This window comes from Phalacrocorax carbo, chromosome 18 (genome assembly GCF_963921805.1).
Source record: "Phalacrocorax carbo chromosome 18, bPhaCar2.1, whole genome shotgun sequence".
Classification (NCBI taxonomy): domain Eukaryota; kingdom Metazoa; phylum Chordata; class Aves; order Suliformes; family Phalacrocoracidae; genus Phalacrocorax; species Phalacrocorax carbo.
Genome location: NC_087530.1, coordinates 9,242,513 through 9,262,702, shown reverse-complemented (window position 1 = coordinate 9,262,702; position 20,190 = coordinate 9,242,513). Strand labels below are relative to the sequence as shown.

The window sequence follows — 20,190 nt, the reverse complement described above, 5'->3', positions numbered from 1 at the left end:
GGCATCATTTAGAGCTGGCTGATATAATTGTTTTGGTTCAGTGGTGGAATGGAAAACATACTGCAAGAAAATACGTCATAACTGTCACCAAAATGAGGTTATCTGGCTGGTTGGTTGGTTTATTGAAGGAGAAGGCTAGAAGAATTAATTTTGAGCTGAACTCAAATATTTTGTTCAGCTCCAAGCAGGTTATTTTGTTCTGGGGTTGTGCAGCCTGTCTGCATTAAATCTTTTTTTTTTTCTTTCTTTCCCCATTTAAAAACAGGTTGATTTTTAAATAAAGAATGCGGTTTTGAAATAGAAAAGCAAAACATTTCAGGTCACAACAAAATGTTTCAGCATTTCTGAAACAAAATGTGTAGCTATAAAAACATGGAAGTGAAATGTTTTGACGTTTCCAAGATCCTCCTGCCCGCCCCTTCTTCATCTGCGACTCCCTGCTTTATATGACACACATTTACAAGCGCTTTGGGTCCTTTTGAAAACACATTTTTTTCAAGAACTTACTGTTTGCCTTACATACACGTATACAAAGCCACCCCCATGTGAATCCTCCCTGCAGTGTTGCTTATTAGCTTGATCCTGGCCCTGACCCCAGCTCTTGGTTTGTGCAACGGAGCCACACAAACTCCCTGCCTCGGTTTCTCCCCTGTACAAAGGAGGAAAATCTCTCTGCCTGCCTCTGCAGCAGTGCTGGAAGCCTCAGTTACTGCCCGTGCAGAGCCTGGTGGTGGGAAACGCTGGTGAGGTGGTAGCACAGATGCTAGAGGCAGAAGACTACCACCCACCCACCCGCATAGACACACGTCTCCCCACCGCTAGAAACCCTCACCTGTGGAAAGGGTGATGGAGCTAAGCTTCACCCTGTAGAGGTTGCTCCTGACCCGCCAGTGCTGCACCATGGGGTAGCCCATCGCCTCGTCGTACTTGATGTCCCCTGCAAAGGAAGAGCCAGCACTCAGCCCCTGCCGACCCGGCGGCCGAGCTTAGGGAACGCTTACTGCTCACACCGAGCAACTGCTTTGCTACACGCCGCAGGGGCGAGAAACGGCATGGTAGCAGGGACGGTAACCCCCTCCGGCAGTCACACCATGGGGTCCCCAGGGTGCCGGCAGGACCAGCATTGCGGTGGCATGCTGCGGCTGCCAGGAGCTTGCGGGGACGGAGATGCTGCCTTGCCATGCCAGCGTGGACTTGCACAGCCCGTATGCTATTGCTGCCCAGGGGATGCAGGAGGGATGCCATGAAGGACCCCAAGATGCTGGGGGTGCTGATGCCCCTTTGGGCCCATGCTGGGATGCAGGGTGGGAGAAGGGGCTCTTGCTGTTGCGCTTGTGCCCAGTGGGGGCTGAGCCCGGGGGCAGCTCGTACCGGTGAGAAGTTGGAGGTCAGGAAGGGGCTCCGAGAGGACACCACGGCACTGCTCCTCCACAGGCAGCGGGATCACCATGAGGCCATCAGCCAGCTGGGGGAAGTCCTTGATGAAGTTATTCTCCCTGCAGAGAGAAAAAGACAACTGCAAAGCAACGATGCAGGCCACAGCCAGGCAGGGGGGCTGAGCCGCCCCGGCGGCACAGGGACGGATGGCCCAAGAAGGCAAGGGGCATCTCCTGCAAGCAGGAGACCTGACAAGGGATGGGGTTTGCAGCCCCTATCGCCAGCTGCCCCTGGCTCCGCAGCCCTCCGAGGTGGGACTTAATGAGCTCCCTGGGGACTGTGGCTCTGTTAGCTCTCCGGCGGCGTGGGACCGCTCTCAGCCTGGGAACCCAGCCACCAGTTTTGGCCTGGATTTTCAAAGTGTGCCACTGGAGAGGGGCAGACAGCAGTGAGGAGAGAGGAATGGCTGCTACACCCCAAAGCTGCCCCTTTCCACCACCTGCAGCATCTTCCCAGTACGGGACCATGACCAAGCACCAGACCAAGCCCCGCTAGGGCTCCCCATCCCAGGCAGCATCATTGCCCCCACGGCTTTGTCCCCAGACGACTAGCTCTCCAAAAGGAAGAAAAGGTACATTTCTAGGCAGACGACAAAAAAAAAAGCCAGCGTGTGCAGCTCATGGTGCAATTTTACCACACATGCGGGATCTTTTCTAACCTTGGCAGGTATAACATTGTATAATAGGCCCCTAATGAATTGTTTCTAGAACAACGATACTGGGGAAATTATTTGAAATGGTGAACAGACAGGTCTCTGGGAGACAAGCCTCCCCCGGCAAGCGAAATGCCTCACGCCTGCGCAAAGGAAACGGGAGGGGGGATTTTAAATATTGATCTTAGAGCCAAAATATAGGCCAGGAGACTCTGCATCCTCCGGGTACAGAGACAAAAGGGCAGCTGAGCAGAAAAAAGGGAGGTTCCTGCAAAATCAGGTCAGCCCCAGAAGCCGGGGGGAGGCTCAGGCTGGCACCGCCTGCCCCAGCTGTATTTTTCTGAATAGGTTTTCCTTTTAACAGCTTCTCAGTTCACTCCCCTTCCCTGGTTTTACCCTCCGCAGCTCGACCCTGGGAGGGATGCTCCATCATCCCATCGTCATCTTGCAAGTGGGGACACCTTGGGCACCTCCAAGGGTCCTGCTGTGGTGGTACGCCGGGCTGGTGGAGCACTTCCCCGGGGCCCTCCTGCTGCTCTAGGGTCAAGCTACAGCCGGTGCAAGCTGTGCCAGTGGTGAGCAGGATGCCATAGCCCCACGCAACCAGCCTGGGGATGCTCCCAGCCCTGAGGCAGGTGAGGAGCACTGGGATGAGCAGCTGCAGGAGGGGACACACAAGCGGGGCTGAGCATGGCTGGCAGGCAGCTCTGCCACCAGGCAGCAGCCTGCCTTCACACTGCGCCCCTGCCTCGAAGCCACTGGCACCTGATTGCATCTCAGGAGCTTCACTTCAGGCGCTGCTGGAGAAAAAGTGGCTTATTTGTCTGAGGGGAAAAGCCTCTCGCTCACACGTGTGCTCACAAATCTCCTATTAATCATGCCAGGCGTGGGATCCCCGTGGCGGAGCGGTGCTTTGCTGTTCTGAGCCCTTTGCTGTCGTAGCGATGCAAATGGGGAAGTGCAATTACTGCCGGAGCTGGGAACCGTGTGGGTGGTGGGAAGCAGGGGCTGCAAAATTAGGCAAGTCAGTAGGGAACCCGGGAAGGAGCGTGTCGGTGCCTCTGCTGCTCTGCCTCAGCAAAAAAGGGAGAAAAGCATCAGTGCTACCAAATCCCGAAGCCCCGGAGAGGCACGATGCCGCACCAGGAAGGCGGGATGCAGCTGTGCTGAGCCCGCCTGCCGGCCCGGGGCGTGGGGACTGTCCCTCCCTGATAGGTCAGCCCTGCACCTGAGGGTGAGCACAAGGGCCAGGCAGGTCATGGCAGAAGCCTGTCCAGGCTGCATCCCACCTCCGAGAGGACCAGGAGGGACACCTTCCTAAGTGTTGTCCCACCACCCCGCAGCACAAGGGGACAGGCCTGGCGGTGCCAGAAGAGCTCAGTCATGGTGGCCAGAAACACAGGGCATGGCAGACACCAGAAGACTGCATTAACCCTATGCCCTGCACCTGAGCGTGGGGCAGAGAAGATGCGAAGAAGCGGCGTCTCCTCCTCCCATGTAAACCCACCCGGACCATCTCACCGACACCCGCCCTTGCCACCAACCCACAGATCACCTCTCCCTGGGCACGAGCCCAGCTCATCCGGGTGGCAGGACAGCCCGCGGGGGCTGGTGGTCCATGCACAGGCTGCTAAGGAGGGAGAAGCTGGAGGCAACGCACACCAGCATGAGGGGAACCCGCGCTCAGCAGCTGCTGCTCAGAGCTGACGCCTCTATGAAAAGGTATTTACTGAAAAGCCGCGCTCTGCGGTGCTGCTTGCTGTCATGCCATTTGCTTTAACCGCTCTGCAGTCGAAAGGTGGAGGAAAAACAAGGGGCAAGTGCGAGACAAGGCGTGGGCATACATACTGGTGCGTGCCCACAACGTGCTCCCATAATGGGAGGGCGCAACAGTACAAGGCAGGGCTCCAGGAGCACTTTAGTGATGCATTTTCACCACCAAAGCCTTCCCGCATCTCCTCCCTCCCTCCCCGTCTCCAGCCCCCTGCTCCCTGCCACCCCAAAGCAGGGATGAGCCGAAGCCCCACAGAGGGGAACACCCGCTGGGCGCAGGGTCCGAGCATGGCGCAGCCCCCCCCGCAGAGCCCTGGCAGCCAGCACCGCGCTGAGCCCCCACTGCTTCTGCGGGGGTAGGAAGGCAAACCCGGAGTGGGGATGATGGGGACACCCAAAACCGCTTGTGCCAGGCGGCTGCTGCCCGCGGCGTGCCTGGCCGGCGTGGAGGGCAGTGTGCTGCGGAGCCGCAGCCGGCAGAGGGCTGTAGCTCCTTTTCCACTGTGCCTTACTAATAACCCGGCAGCTCGCAGCGCTGCTCGCTGTAAAGGCACAAAAAGGAGTTTCTGCCAGGCTTTTGTGCTCTCTGGAAGCTCTGATCAAAGCTGTCGGGCTCTGTGCGAGGGGCAGGGACACAGACGAAGGGATGGATGCCACAGCATCCCTGTGCATGTGCTGCCACACGTGCCTCCATCTGGGGCACGGCCGAGCCACCGGCACCTCTGCACGGGTTCACACCTGAGGGTCCATGCTGTTTCCAAGAGGTACGGCAGTGCCTTTGTGACCTCTCAGTTCCTACCAGCTGTGGAGCCGGGTTTATTCCAATGGGATCAGGAGAGAGCCTGGCAAACCTGTCTGCTCCCTGCAAGTCCTAGCCTCAGAACATCCTCCTCTGTCCTGTTCTGCCCCCAGCATCTCCCCAACACTCACGGAGCAGATGCCTGATACTTGCAGGAGCAGCAAGCACGCTGCTCTCTACAGCATGATGCACGCTGAATCTACTCATTGACTGGCAGCACTGCCCTGGTGGGGATCTGAACGTCTCTCAGGGCATTTTGCAGAATCTGAGTCATTATGCAAGGAAACGCTGTCTCTCCCTTGCAGCCCTAGTCCCCAGGAGCATCCGACCCCGAGTACGTGCCTCCCTCGGGGGGGAGCTGACTTCCAGATAAACGAGTCTTGATGCTGAGAAAGGTGAAACAGCCAAAGGCTTCACCGAGCTCTCGTACTGCCAGGGTGGGCTGAGGAGGAAGGCAGTCGCCTGGATTAAACTGAGTTCAAAATCCTGGCTTTGACGGACACTTCATATTAACCTTGGCCGAGTTGTAAAATGCACCTGTTGCCTCGGGTGACACATGTAACAGAGAGCAGCTCCCTCCATCTCGGGGTGCTGGCGGGGTAAATGCAATTAGCGGCTGCTCAGGTACCAGGAGGAGGGCTCAGGCAGCAGGAGCCTGCTGTGCCAGTGTTCTCCTGTCCTTCTGAAATTAGATACACCAACTAGAGATGCTTTCAGGAAATCTGACCTTAAATAATACACCCAAGGTCACGCAATACAGCCGTGGCATGGTGCAGCGTAGGGCTGCATTGCTGTGCTCTGCAGTGCTGGTATCATCTCATGCAGCCAACTGGAAGCCTCCAAAAAGGAGCAGCACCCCGCAGCATCCCTGAGCGAAAGCCTGGTTTTGGGGGAGCAGGAGAGCCCGATGCAGGTGCTGGGGAGCAGCCGGGGTGCTGTGTTCCTCCTGAATGGGGCCACGGCTGCTGGGTCCTGCTGCATGGCATGATTCTGCTGAGCCCTGGGGCACCTCATCCCCTCGCTGAGGCACTGAAAGCCAGGGCCAAGCTCACAGTGGGATTTTGGCCCACACTTGCAGTGGGATTTTGGCCTGCAGTAGTGAAAGATCAGCTGGTGACTCACATTCATTTCATTTTCCTGTTAGCAACACCGTTGGGTGAAGGAGCAGCTTCTCCTCCTTGAGCCGGCTGTGGCTTCCTCCCTTCACACTTTGCTCCCCAAGGACACAACCTCGATGCCAGACTCTGCCCGCGCACCCTTTCGGAGACACTCCTTGCTCCTGTACAGTGCCTACTACAAATCCAAGCATCAGCTGGCATGGGGCTTCCTGCCTCCATCTGCCACTGACAGCAGAAGCACACCCTGAATCGCAGCAACTGGGCAGATATATTCATGATGGGGTAAAAAAAAATTATATATATATATATATATATAAAATGACCCCACAAGTGATTAGCTGATGCCCTGAAGCGTGAGATTTAATTACCCTCATCTGAGCCGGCACAGCTACAAATGTTAATCACATTATCATCCAGCGTGCTTATGTTCAGCAAAGTGACTAAGTGAGGACTGCACTTTCTGCTATGCAAGTCTGAAAGCATGCCTTCTCTGGCAAGAATAATTTATTAATCTTACTTCTTTCTGTCCTGCAATGGCTTGGGGAGAACAAGATGGATTTGAGGTTATTTAGTGCCAGCTTTTGACCCAACTTTTCCTCGGAGGAGCTTTCCCGCTGCAGTGGCTGCAAGCTCACAAGAGCCCAGCCTGTATCTGACACGGGGACGTTCAGAAATAGCTGCTTCTTAGTTTGTCATCACCAAAAAAAAAATGGATCTGGAGTTACTGGGAGACAGGAAAGAGGGTGTCCTGTTTCCACAGCCACTTCGGAGAAGGTAAGCATGCCGTAAATCTCCCCCCACGCGTCTCCATGACCTCAGGCACTGGTGAATTATAAAGGCTTAATGCAAACCCTCTGAAGCAGCAGTTACTTACTCCAAATTTACTGGTCATTAATTTTAGTGAGGCCCCACTCCTGTATAACGAGGCAGGATAAAAAAGGAGAGACCACTCAGGTTTTGCCAGGCCCCAGAGCCCCCTCAGGCTCCCCAACTTTCAGCCCTAACCACCATTTGCAACGATGCGTGGTCGGACTGGGCTGGGGGGAAGAAAGGAGAGCACCAACTCTGAGCTGCCTGTGCCCCCCAAATCCCCCCAGTGTGGCCACAGCCATCACCCCCATCCCTCCATCAGCCCCGATGCCGTGGATAAGACCGGTATCTGTGCTGCCCAGCCTTCCCTGCCACATCCCCAGCGTACCCCACTTCGGTGCCAGCAATAAACAGTTCAATATTCAGACAATATTCAATAGCTGCCTTACCCCCTCGGTTCAGGAAGAATTAGCATTTAAATTGAGGCATTTCAGGGAAGTAAATCACAACAGTGCTGGGGCCGCAGTGCCTGTGGGCATGCACGGTGCTCCTCAGGGCCGGTGTGATGTGCCCACAAGCACGGTGCTCAGCACCATCCCCTCCACGTGCCCTCAGACCAAGCCCCAACACCTGCCCCAAAACCCTCTGTGGGGCGGGGAGCGACCGAGACCCCCCGCCCTGTGCCCCCACTCCCGCCCTCCCGCGGGGCTGGGGCTGCGCGATGGTGAAGCCACCGGCTCCGTAACAGGGAGGTGTTAGAAAGGGCTCAGCTGATGCTGGTGAAATGCTGTGGGCTCGAGCTCGGTGGCTCTTCGATCCAAGCACTGGAATACTAACTGTGGCGCCACACCGGCACGGCTGTGGGAGGCCCTTGGTGGCCCTTGGTGGCCCTTGTCACACCCAATTTGGGGACACCGAAGCACGGGGGAGGACGGTGAGAGCCGCAGGACCGGGCAGAGGGTGGTGGCTGTCACCAGGGTCCGCGGCTGGGAGCAGGAGCTGCAAACCCCACTACTGCCTGTGCCACCGGGCGTGTGGTGCCGTGCAAGGACCCAGCCATGGCACAATGATGGTGACAGCCACTAAAGGACATCTGGACATGGGACAGCAGTGACAGCCAGACAGAAGGATGCAGTGGGAGCAGCACTGCTCTGGGGGAGCCAGCAAAGGCAGGGAAGGGGATTCCTTCCCAGTGAATAGTTTATTCACCATAAAGCAGGAATTCAGTTGATGCAAAGCTATCTGTCAGCTCCACTTGAACTCGCTGCAGAACCTGAGCAGAGATTTTTTTTGTTGTTGTTTTTTTTTAAGTAAAAATAGATGGAGGAAAACGAATAGTTGCCACCACTGTGTTGCCAGCACCTCCGTGCCTGCCACGGGGGTTCTGCACCTCCCTGGTAGCTAAAGGCAAGTCTCAACGGAGACTGCGACTGCTTTCCCATTCTCCATTAGCGCACCAGAACATCAAATTCATTTCACGGTAATCCAAAGCATGTTGCTGCTGGTGTTTTAATTCAGCTGTTGAACCGATAACTCGACTCTCCACACTGCTCATGCCCGAGCCTGGGTCAGCAGCAGGACCCTACCTCCAGCGCCCCAGGACCTGCGTGCCCATGCCCATCAGCACCGTCCTCTGCCAACACCAGACCATTCCAACCTGATTTTCCTACAAATCATCTCCAAACATCCCCCAAATGCTAAAGCCTTCCTCTGCTCCGCACAGCCCTGGTGACACCACTGAGCACTCAGGACAACCCAGCCAGCAGTGCCCACCACCGTGGCACTGGTGGGCCAGTGAGGAAAAGTGCATCCTCTCCTGAAGTCATTTCTAAAGGAAAGACACAGGAATTTGCTTTGAGATGGGGAGATGGAGAAGCCACAAGCAATAGGAGCAGAGATCTCCCTCCTGTACCCTTGTGAGCCCCGGCATGTGGCTCTGGCCAGCAAAAGCAACACAGCTCAGGTAGAGTGCCCATAGCCATGCAGAGGGACTCCAAGAGGCTCCCCAGCCTCTCCCAGCTGCTGGCTCTCGAGATGCCGGGTCCCGGTGACATCTTCAGTGCCCATTTATCACTTTTTATTATCCTCTCCACCCTGCTCCCCATTATATAGCTATTTATTTATTCCAGTAAAATGTGTCTCCTGTGGGTCAAATCCTGCGCTAGGCTGTGGATCTTTCTTCCTCCGGAGTGCCTGTTGGGAGCAGGCTGGAACAGTGTGACGAGTGAAAACAAATTTGGAAAGTTACGGTTCCCACAGCAACGCCTGGCGCCTGTGTAGCAGGCAGTGCGCAGGCACACAAAGCTGGATTTATGCTTTAATTACGGAGTTGGGGCTGCAAGAAGAATCCCATGCAAAGCTCTAGTTTTCAGCCCCTTACACAACTTCACAAATATATGGGTTGTTCCCGTTGGGATTAAAATTTCCCGTACTTAACATAAGCTTAAAGGTGATTTTCTGCAACAAGTTTTAAGAGAAGTCAAAAGTCCCCGTTTTAGAGTAGAATGAAGACAAAAAGCCGACACATCCCCAGCTGGGGAAAGGGGAAAGAGTCACAACCTGTCTCTTGTTTGCCTGTAACTCTGGCATAACTTGCTCTTGGAAGCCCATACCCACAGAGAGCAAACCCCTCAGGAGGTGAACGCATGAGAGCTATGAGACACAACTTGGTGCAGAAGCTGCCATCATTAACACACAAACCCAGGTGACATCTCCTAGTTGCATCAGGACCAGAGCCCAAAATACCAGAGTCCACGGACAGTGCCTTCCCTCTGACAGAGCAGGACCCCAGCTCTTTGCCGGAGACTGCTCCCACCACCAACAGCAGCAAGGAAGCTGATGAAATACAACCCAGCGTATGACTGACCCATCGCTTTGCATCTTTAAGTTGCTCTCTCCTTACTATTGTCCTGCTCGAGTCACATCGTGTAGGTGCATCATGTCACTTAGGAGCATCATCACCCAGAACAAGCCCTTCCACACACACCTCTGCTCCTCCTCTCCTTGCACAGGGGAAAAGCAGAAGAGCAAGTAGCCAAAACCTCTCTCCCTCCGTGGCTCTGCCTGATCTCACCAGCTGGACAGGTTTTGGCCTCAGCAGCCTTGTCCTGAGCCTGCAACCTAGTGGTGTGTCCAGGAGGACAGGTCTGAGCCACGTGCCACCCTTCCTCGATGGGCAGGTCTGCGAATCGCCCGACAGCTGATGTGGCTGCTGAGAAATTTGCCCGTTTGCAAGGGCTGGTGCTGCTTAGTGCCTGCCAGGAGGATCCACGTCTTGCTCCGCGTATCTGCTCTTCAAGGTGTCTCCCTCCATTAGTTTTGCCATCACTGACAGCCAAAGGATCTGACCTTGTCGGCTTCCATAAGCCCAGCAACTTTCAGCTTTTTAACAATCTGGATGGGGAAGTGCTGTGAAGACAGACAGACCTCCTGGAGCTGCTCACAAAGCTTCTGCCCACCGGGCTGTAGCCACTGCGAGATGATCTGGGGCTGGTTTCTCTACAGGCACGGTTTTTCTATGCCTGAGCAACCCAGAGCCAGGCTGGATGCCTCCTCTGAATGATTATTTTGGTGGCAAGCTGAGCCAAGGCTGCAGGTCCTTTTGCACGGGTTGTTTGGGTGCTGTTTCCAATCATTTCCCGAGCATTGCTCAAGCAGCTCCAGGCGTGCCTGGTGCTTTCATCAGGGTTATTTGTAACGAGGCAACAAATAACAAAACTCCCACTGACTTCAGAGGAGCCAGGGCCGCACACTGGGGCTTCCCAAGAAACTGGTGTGAGGCTGGTGCCTGACTTGTATCCAGTCCCTGGGGGATTTAGGCATGGCAACCTGAAGCCACTGGCCTCTTTGCACGCCAGCAGCCCCTCGCACCAGCAGCTTTCCCAGGGAAACCCACACCCCAGCTGCAACGGCCTGGGAAGCGCAAGCACTGCCTTTTAAATAATATTTGCCTTTCCAATGTAAATGCAGACCCAGCTCTACGCTCAGCACACACATCCATTCTCTTTTAACAATTTGGGATCTTAAGCACTCTTTTCCCCTCTCCTAAGCTTCATCGTTAACCTTTAAGATGGAGATAAGGCATAAGAGTTTGGAAAGGAATCAGGAGGGACCCTGGAAATGAGCCAGGAGCAGTGTTAATACTGGGCTGCACATCATATCTCTTCAGTTCTTCTTTCCCCCCAGGGTGATTCGGACTGCTCTTGACTACCACCATGGTATTACAAACTCTAATGAGGTTTGGAAAATAAGAAACCCACTGCGGCGTGGGAGAAACTAATAGAAATTGTTTTGTCTTCTCTCTATTAGTCATTAGAAGCAGAGGAAAAACAGCCACAGGCAGTGGCAGGGCTGCAATATCACCACACATTTCATATGCTGGCACTCCAACAAAGTCATTTCAATGCAGTTAATGCTCCTGCTTCCCCTCTGCTAAAGGCCTGCCACACACCAGCATGGGCTCCAGCTGTTCCAGGGTCCCTGTGCTAGGATCGACCGAGCCTGGGGTGATCCCAGCGGTGCCCGGTGCCCCCACAAGGTGCCTATGCAGGATGTTTGGGCGGCCCGTGGCTCTGCCCAGCAGCAAGCCTGCCAGCATGGACCACGGCGGCCGCTCTGCAGCGAGCTGCTGTGCAGAGCCTGGCATCCCCCGGCGGCTGGAGACAGGCAAGGGAGGCAAAGGCAGTGCCCAGGCAGGGCAGCGCTCAGGGACACATCTGTGAGCAGCAGCTCCCAGGTGCTCCCAGGCAGCCAGAGCATATGGTGAATTAGCTGGGATTTGTGTCCGCATCTGCGAAGTCGCGTTTCTGTGTGCGAAGTTAATGACGGAAGCCACGAAACGATGCGCGCGGTGAGCCGGGGAGGGGTGACGGCACCTGCAGCGATGCACCTCTTGCCATCCTCCCAAGGAAAGGTGGGCACTGAGAGCCAAGTGCCGCTCCGGGGCTCAGCGAGGTGCCTTGGAGCACCTTCCACTTTGCTTCCTTCCTTCCAGCTCTGCGGGCCATTGCACCAGGGCTGCGCAGCTGCCTGGTGACAAGTGGCGGTGCCATCGCACCTTCCAGATGTTCACCTGCTGCCCATGGGTATGGGCACAGCTGGCGAGTGGCACCATCCCCTGGAAAGCCGGGGCATGGGCATGCAGGCTGCACCAGGCTCCTTTGGCCCATGCGGGGAGAGAAATGAACTGGTGAAAATGCCCCAAGCTTTCATCTCGAGAAAACTGTTATTGCAGGCGACAGCCCATGGGAGACTCCTCCTCGCCCAGCTGCCATCTGGGCAGCGTGAGAGCACGACAGCAAGGGAGCATCGGTGGGGGATGGGGAGGAGGGCAAGTGATGGTGGGTCAGTCCCCACTGCCTGCTCCTGCATTCCTCTGCACTGAGCCATGGCTCCAGCATCCAAGCCAGGTCACACTGCCCAGGAAACGGCTGCGGTGGAAGATTGAGGAGATCTCCTGGGTTATCCCACGTGTCCTATGGGTAGGGTGCGGCAGGGGATGGGAGGGGTCCCAGCATAGCTTGTCCACCACCGTTGGTGGACAATGGGTTTAACTGACGGGGCCCAAGACCAAACCTAACACTTGCCTTCAGGTTTACGCAGCCACGAGTTACACTGCAACATGCAGAAGGGCAGATTCTCCATCCCCGGAGAGATCACTTGGGATGGGAAAAAGCAAGACAAAATCTTCTGCTGCACCAAGGACTGCATCCAAGCCCTGCTGCTAACTCGGAAGCAGGTATGGCTCGACAGCTGGCATAGCTGCGGAGCACTCAGATATCCCCATGCTGGTGCCTGCTCGCGACTGCATTGCCTGGAGCAAGGATCCGCATTGCTAAGTCAATGTCAAGCTGATTTAGTCCTTGGATGGGGAATCTCCATCAACCAGCGCTGGCAGTAGCAAGGAAGAGCAGTGACAGGCTGGTAAGTGTCAGCCTTGTTCCCGGAGGTACCGCTGGAGCGGTGTCCGTGGTGCAAAGCAGCACAAACCCACGGCCTGTGCTAATGTGGACCACCAGGGATGTGCCCACAGCATGATGGAAACCCCCTCCTATCACAGTTTAGAGTTGGGTGGTTACAATTCACTGCCTCAAACCCTCCCGCCTCAGTCTCTTATTTCTTTTCAGCTGAGCATAACCCTTATTTTCATGTGTCCTGAGTGGGTGCAGAGCCCCCGTGGCCCAGGAGTGGTGGCACCCCATGTTGGATGAGGAAAGAAGGCAAAGCAATTCCTCTCTGCAAATCTCTACACCACTGCAAGGCTATTAAGCCAGTAAGGACCCCCTGGGATGAAAGGTACTCTATAAATCTGAGCTGTTATTATTACAAAACCAATCTCCACTGCATCTCTTAATAATGCAGATTAACTATGCAATAACACCAGCTATAATTAGTATCATAAAAGTCAGGGATGGGAAAGGCTAGCAGGTCAACCAGTCTGTCTCATGGACTGCTCCCCACGCCACGGAGGAAGTGGGGAACCTCCTGGGTGTCCTGGGAGCTCGGAAAAGCAAAGGCAGGCTTAGCAGTGTCAGGCACCGTGAAAGGAACGGTGACAAGGAGGGGATGGCACACGAATCACCACGCCTCTGTCAAACCAAGGAGAGGAGCAGAGCCCCCTCTGGATCTGCAAGTGCCCAATGCTGACCTCCAGTCCCTCCTCTCTTGTGTGGGCCCATGTCCCCTCTCTCAAACCTTTATCCTTTCTTCATGTTCAGGTCTCGAGACAAGGGTGTCACCAGCAGCTTTTCACAGGGTGAGCCCTGAAGACCTCAATGAACTCCCTGACAGCTGCTGGGGGGAACATGGGTGTCCCCCAAGGGTCACAGGCCGATGACCTTGCAGAAGGAGCACGTGTCCCAGACCAGCTACTCCAGAGGATGGCTGCGGTCCCAGACCTTTCACCTCCCATCCCACGAGAAGCTCCTAGCCCCGGGGCTTGGAGACACGACCTTCCCACATGCACACACACATGGCTTGCCCAGCTGCCTTCCCGGACTGGGATCCCACTGCCTGCTCCCATCCACCCCAAGGACCAGCACTCCTCCAACCAACCCAGCTAAGGCACGCAGCCCAAGGCCCAGTGCCTGCTGCCTTCCTCCACCTCCTGCTCCCAGAAACCCCATCATCCTCCTCGCCTCCACAGCACACCTGCACGGCCCCAGCCCTTCTCCCCTGCCGTCCCCACTGGCATGGCAGCGCTGGCGGTGCGAAGGGCAGGAGGGAGGGCTCTGTGCCTGGGTGCAGTGCTGCTCTGCCCAATTAGCGCTGCTGGGTGACAGGCTCTGTTTGCGCTGCGTGATTAGCTGTGGAAATGTAAATCTGAACTTCCTCCGCCGCAGCAGCTAACAAGATAATGAATATTTTCATCAGCTGCAGAGAATACAAACATCTGTGCAGACACAAACGCGGGAGCAGGGGCGTGGGGTGGGGGGGCAGCTCCCCAGCATCCCTCGCTGCGGGGGCAGCAGTGCTGCTGGGGGAAAGGAAAGCTCTGCCACCACCGGCTGGTCCCCGAGCCCAGCAAAAGCCTGGGGTGACACGCCATCAGCTTTGGTGGGTGCTGGTACCGTCTCCAACAGCAGTGTCTCCACTCTGGACCGCATCTGTCTGGAAGAGTGGGTTTGGGTAGGTACCCATGGTACCCACATCTCCCAGGGCACCACACCAGCTCTGCCCCCTCACTGCCCATCGCCGGGACCCAGGCTCACCTTTGGAACACAAACTCATCGGTTTGCACAGCTGCAAAGCCTGCTTTTGGGGCACGGACTAAGGTGAAAGCTGTTTGGCTTTTCCTCAGCCTCATGATAAAGGTGGGGTGTTAGGTTGCGTTTTTTAACACCCACCTATTTATTTTTTGTACAGGCACCTCTTCACACGCTGCCTGGCACCACTGGGGCTCAGGAGGGGCTGGGGAAGGAGGCCAAGCCCCAAGTCATGGATGCAGTTTTGGGCTCTGGCTGTGCTGGCAGCTCCCTTCCCGCTGTCCCTCCTCCTTCCCAGGGTGCACACGTACTGGGAGTGGTGGGGCTCTTGTGGGCAATGGCCAAACAGCAGAGACTGACCCCATGCGAGGTTACCCCGCTGCCTGCACAGACTGGAATGAAACGGAGCAGCTCAGGGGCGCATCTGGAGCAGCAAGAGCAGGAGGTGGCTGTGATAGCCATGCCCATGCTTGGCAAGGATGTGCTGCCTGCTCCCTAAATCCTACCCACGCCAGGCGCAGAGTGAGTCTGAAAAACCTCTAGTACTTAAAATACCTCTATTACTAACACCTCTGTGTATTTTAAAAAACAACTCTTCTGCCCTGGACCTCTGCATTGTCTTCAGGATATCACTGGCACTAGACTTGCTTCTGTTTTGCTACAGGAATAAAAAACCCGCTACCAATCCGGTGCAAAAGCATGTGGCTGCAGACTGTTGGAAATACCAGCTTAAAGTCACACAATCTGTTCCCCTTCTTGGTGGGATGCTAACTTTGAAACAGAGCAGGGCTGATGCACGCAGGATGCAATAGTAACCTAACTGATGGGGTGCTGTGCTAATTCCATTAGTCATTTACGCATTGGATTGGTAAAATCTCAAGGCCAGTGAGGATGCACTCAAAATACAGAGCATGTGTCTATGTGCAACCTGTTGTGGGCTCTGAAAAGGGCTGGATGGACTCAAGAAACAGCCAGGATGTCCCCAGTGTTAGGCTGAGAGGTGGAAAATATGGGATTGATGAAAAATGGCTTATTTTTTCAGGGGCCCTTGGGGGATTGAGGAAAAAAGGCTCAGATGGGGGCCCTTTGGGGGCTGTAAAGCCATTGCGTGAGGCATGGCCAGAAGCGGGTACCAGCACATCTCTGCTCCGAAGGCAGCATCCCTGGCTGGGAGCAGGTAGTGCTCCTGCATGGCACACGCTGGGAGCCGGGCGGAGAGAGGAGCATCGTCACATCGCACAACAGCTCCATGGAGCTGCTAAAGTGCTACTGACCCCCTTACCCACTACTGAGGACCAAGGCCTGAGGCATTAGCCTGGCTTGGAAAGACATCACTGCTTCCAACTAGTATGTGTGAGGCTTCAGAGTTGTGAACAGGTAATAGAATTGCAGCAACAAATAATAAAAAGAGGAATGAAATGGAAGGCAGCCACTGGAAAAGAGACCCATCCGTTATCCTGGCCTGAAGGGTAATAGGTAAACAAGGCGTTGGGGTACCGGCTGGCGCCGAGCTCGCCAGCACAGGAATAATAAACAGCGCAATTATAACTTCTGTGCTCAGAGGTTTCAAAGAGAAGGAAAAAAATATGAAAAAATCAATAGTGTTAATTTAACGAGTTACAGATGCTACAGCTGTGATGCCATGGGGGAGGCAGGCCATTCTCGCTGGGGCTGGCCCGTGAGCTCCAAGCTGAGAGGCACCAGCAAAGCCCCAAGCCGGCCTCCCGCACCCAGCTGCGATGCCACAGCTGGCTGAGCACCCATCCTGGCACCACCCATGGGCGGGGAGACACTGGGTGCAGCTCACACAAGGCCTCCCCTGGTGCAGGGGGAGCGATGGGGTGGGGACATCTCCAAAAGCAGCCCCCCGGCGGGGATGGCGCCGAGCTGTCAGCACGCCCCGCCGTTGCCATGCTAGTTTATTAAGGGCTGAGAAGCAGCGAGGGGAAGGAGTGACAGATTTAAAATTAACTTGCCAAACTCCCCATCAATATTATGACAATTTCCCGCATCGGTTCAGCGACCCAGCGCGCCGCCTGACAGCATTAACGTAGCTGTGTGGAGGCAGAGCCGGCTGCCAGGCTCGCAGCGCTCGGGGCGAGGGGGTGCCCGTCCCTCCCCACAGCACCCCGGCCACCTCGGTGCTGTGCTCAGCAGCACCGGCCGGCACTGTGCACCGCTTCCAACCCACCCTTTCCCTTCCCCAGGGCCGTAAAGAAGTAGCAGCCCTATTTTACAGGGGGGGATGTGCGGAACAGCATCCTACAAGGACTGATTTGCAGAGGGATGGAGAGTGTTTCAATCTGCGGGAAGGTGCTCAGCGCAGCACAGCAGCCCTGCATCCTCCAGCACTGCCCTCCCTGCTTCTGGAGAGGGGAGAACACTCAGTGTTGAGCCATTTTTTTTGCACTGAGCAGCGAGGGAATGCTGACAAAACCTCTCTCTCCTCCAGCCACCAAACCATTTTGGCTGCTTAGCTGAGCCCAACACCCAGAAACTCCCCAGACTCGTTGCGTCTCTGCTCGGGGGGATCAAACGGGCTGTGCGGGTGAGCAGGGTGCTCCCCATGTCTCAGGACTGTGCCAAGCTGAAGCCGGAGCCAGGATGAGAGGCAGAGCTGGAGGCAGGGATGGGAAGAGACCCCGGTTAGGGCAGACGGCTGCTCCCTGGGGAGCGCTCCACAGCACATTGCTCTGACATCCCATTTGCCGTGCAGTAATAACCCAGTGAGTAAAGCTGGCTCCACAGGTAGTAATTTGGGTTTTCTCCATATTAATGGCATAAAAGCAACAGTCTGAAACTGCAAACAGCTCTTAAACAAAAATCTCTATTCCCTCGAGGCAAAGAGATGGCACAAAACAGATAAGGAATGAACAAACAACCCATTTGGAAAATAATCCCCCCAAGATTTGGGGATGTGCGGAGTTTGGGCTCTGCCCCACCGTGAGGCAACGGGGGGAAAATTGCTCTAATCTAGTCTTTAGCGAGCTGGATCCACTGCTGAGCCTCCCGGCTAGACCGAGAGGTGTGACTGGAATAGATCAGCTCCAATCCCAAATATTTATTAACATTGCACAGTGTTTTGCCAAAAGAGAAGAACCTTTTTTTTAAAAAAAGAGGGATGCCCAGAAGAAGGCAGAGACTCTGAACGTGCTTTCGGCTCAACAGCAGAAGGAGCAAGGGGAATTTCTGGTGTGTGACCAAAGACCCCTCCTCTGCCCCCCACCAAAGTGCATGGCGAGGGACTGCATGGCAGAAGCATCACCGGAGGAGTGCTTTGATTTAAACGCTTGCAATAAAACAGCAGCAGCAATGACGTGGCACACTCCTCCAAGCAGGAGCCTTGACACGGGCTTATCCAACAGGTCAGGCGAGCACGCCAAACACCACAGCAATAATTAGTGGTTATTAAGCCACTTCAGTACGGAAAAAGCTGTCCACAGAACTCCTAACTCATGATGGCTCCAGCTGAGCTGCAGGGATGCCGTGGTGCTCACGGTCCTGCTGGGCTGTGGCTTCACTGACACTGATGGATGGGGAAAGGGTCCTTGGTACCAGCACGAAGGGACGTCCGAGCAGGGACAGGGTCTGTGCAGCACAACGAGGTGTTGCACCAGTGCTGGTGTATATACAGAGCACATACAGTGCACGCAGTGTGAACTGTTCTGGCTGCTGCCCATCCCTGCTCACAGCAGCCAAGATTTACTTCCTCCATCCTTCCCTTGGGTGTTACCATCTCCTCAGTCATGCCCCCGAAGTGTCTGGGTGCTGCCCGACTACCTTGGATAAAATGATGTGGGTTAAAGGGTAAAACCAAAATCTGAGCCAGCACTAACTAGAACTGCAGGCTGGTCTCAGGTCTGGGATCTGCAAGCTGTGCAGCTCTCCCACTACCAGCCTGCTGTGCTGCACGCTCATGTCAAACACCGCCCTTACGCTGCCTTCTAGAGGTACCCACTGCACATCCCCATCCTTTCGAGCTGGCCAGACACAATAAAGCTGTCGGCGCTACACCGGCTCCATCCCGCTGCCGTGCCAAGCCACAGCCGGGAGGACCATGCAGCCACCACAGAAGGGCAGAGGCTCTAATCAGCATGGGCAGACCTTTGGGTGGTACAGAGACCACCCAACTCCAACGGGATGGAAATACCACTGTAACTGGTAGGTGTTGCCCAGGTCAAGGTGTGAGAGAAGGCTTTTCCCACCTTCCTCCCAACACCATGCTGACATGCCTGGCGGATTGAGAATATCCTATTTATTAAAGACACTGAAGATGCGGTGACATGGGAAGCAGACACCATTCAAAGGACTGTCACATCTGCATAGCTAAAGGATCCCAGCAGTTATAAATCCCTCTAAAATACTCAGCCCCTTGTTCTGATAGCAGGTTCTTGCTCCTACTTTGCAGAAACAGGCTTTTAATCCCTGGTATTAGGCAGCTTCCTGCTATGTTTCAAATGCACCAAATTAAGGGCTTCTCTAACAGCTGGTGTCTTAATGCTCAGAGAGATTCTTGAATATCTATGAAAATCAGAGGCAAATTACACCTTTTAGTTAATAATTTCTTCTCCATTAACCTCCTTCTCTTCCCTTGTTAGGAGATGATATAACGGTGCTTCTACAGCGTAACCCTCCGACACACCGGGCAGCCTGGCCGCGGGGAAGGACGCTGTGTGCGGGGAAGCGAGCCCTTCTCATCACTGCCTGGTGCTTCTGGAGCCACTAGGCTACATTCAGATGGGAAAGGTTGGCTGTGCTGACCTTCCAGGCTGCTGAAAGCATTTCTGGAGCAGACATGCTGCCTCCTGCCAGGCTCCCAGGTCTGCCCAGCCAGCGCATCACATTCTACAGCCTGCAACACGCAGGCACACTTTGCAGGTTGCTCCTGTTTCAGATCTGTTTTCTCCCACCCCTTACAGCTGCTAGACATGGGACTAGTCCCCCAGCTGATGCTGGGCACTGAAAAACCTGTTTGTGGTGGCGAGCTTGTGCAGAGAACCTGGCTCCCACTGCAAAGACCATCACCGGGAAAAGCATGCACCCTGGCCATCACCCACACAGCGCGGCAGGAGCTGTGCCAGCCGTGGGAAGGAGGACAGATCACTAGCAGCCCTTTTTCTTAACCTGAAAACCTGTCAGCCAGAGCCCCAGGGACTGCTTTGGGCTCTGAGCCCTGGATGATGCAATCCCAACACCAAAGGTGTTTTATCCTGAGAGCACTCCTGGTCCAGCCTGGGACTGCCCAAACCCACCATCCCCAGGATGCCCTCAGACGGCATGACTTGGAGAAGCCACATGTCCCAGGATAAACCAGACCCACCGGCAACCTTGCGTGTTTTCCAACTGGAATTTATCCCTGAGGATGGGGGACGTGTTTGCTTCCCACAGTGACAAAGCAGCCCTTAGACCCCAGCCCTGGCTGAGGCAGGGGAAGGATGGCTTTCCAACCCTCCTGCTTTGCAGTACAAGCAAAGGGCAGGCTACAGATGAGCTGGAGAGGAAATTAAAGCCTCTGCAAAAGGAGGTTTGGTGCATAGAGACCGACGGCACAAGCTGGGGCTGGACCTCATTTGAGGGGAGCCCATCCAGGTCTGGCATTTCCAAATGATAGGTTTGGGGAGTTTTTGAAGCCCCCAGACCAGCTCAACCCACCAGCTCATGGAAAATTTCCACTCTGCAGCTCTGGCTCTGCTCTGACAGACCCCCTGACACTTGTAACGTGGGAGGGAGAGAAAGCAAAGAGGAGCCCACTGGGAAAATTGCCTTCATGTACTGTCAATTCTCACTTCCAGCAAAGGCCGCGGCTCCGCTGGCTCCAAGCACTGTGCTGGCTGTGGCGTTCCGAGCGCCTTTGTGCTGGGGGAGCTCGTAATTCAACTGCCATCAAGAAAGCAAAAG

The 20,190-nt window shown here is 55.2% G+C and overlaps 1 protein-coding gene across 2 annotated transcripts in view; it reads right to left on the bottom strand.

Annotated features, from left to right (window-relative positions):
- Positions 1-20,190, bottom strand: part of ASTN2 (astrotactin 2) — a 358,900-nt gene that overhangs the window by 128,480 nt on the left and 210,230 nt on the right. For both annotated transcript variants that reach the window (XM_064469222.1, XM_064469223.1), the window contains 2 exons: positions 1,372-1,496; positions 833-937 (listed from right to left, as the gene is read on the bottom strand). In XM_064469222.1, the coding sequence (XP_064325292.1) occupies positions 833-937; positions 1,372-1,496 (230 nt within the window). The remainder of the gene's footprint in view (positions 1-832; positions 938-1,371; positions 1,497-20,190) is intronic.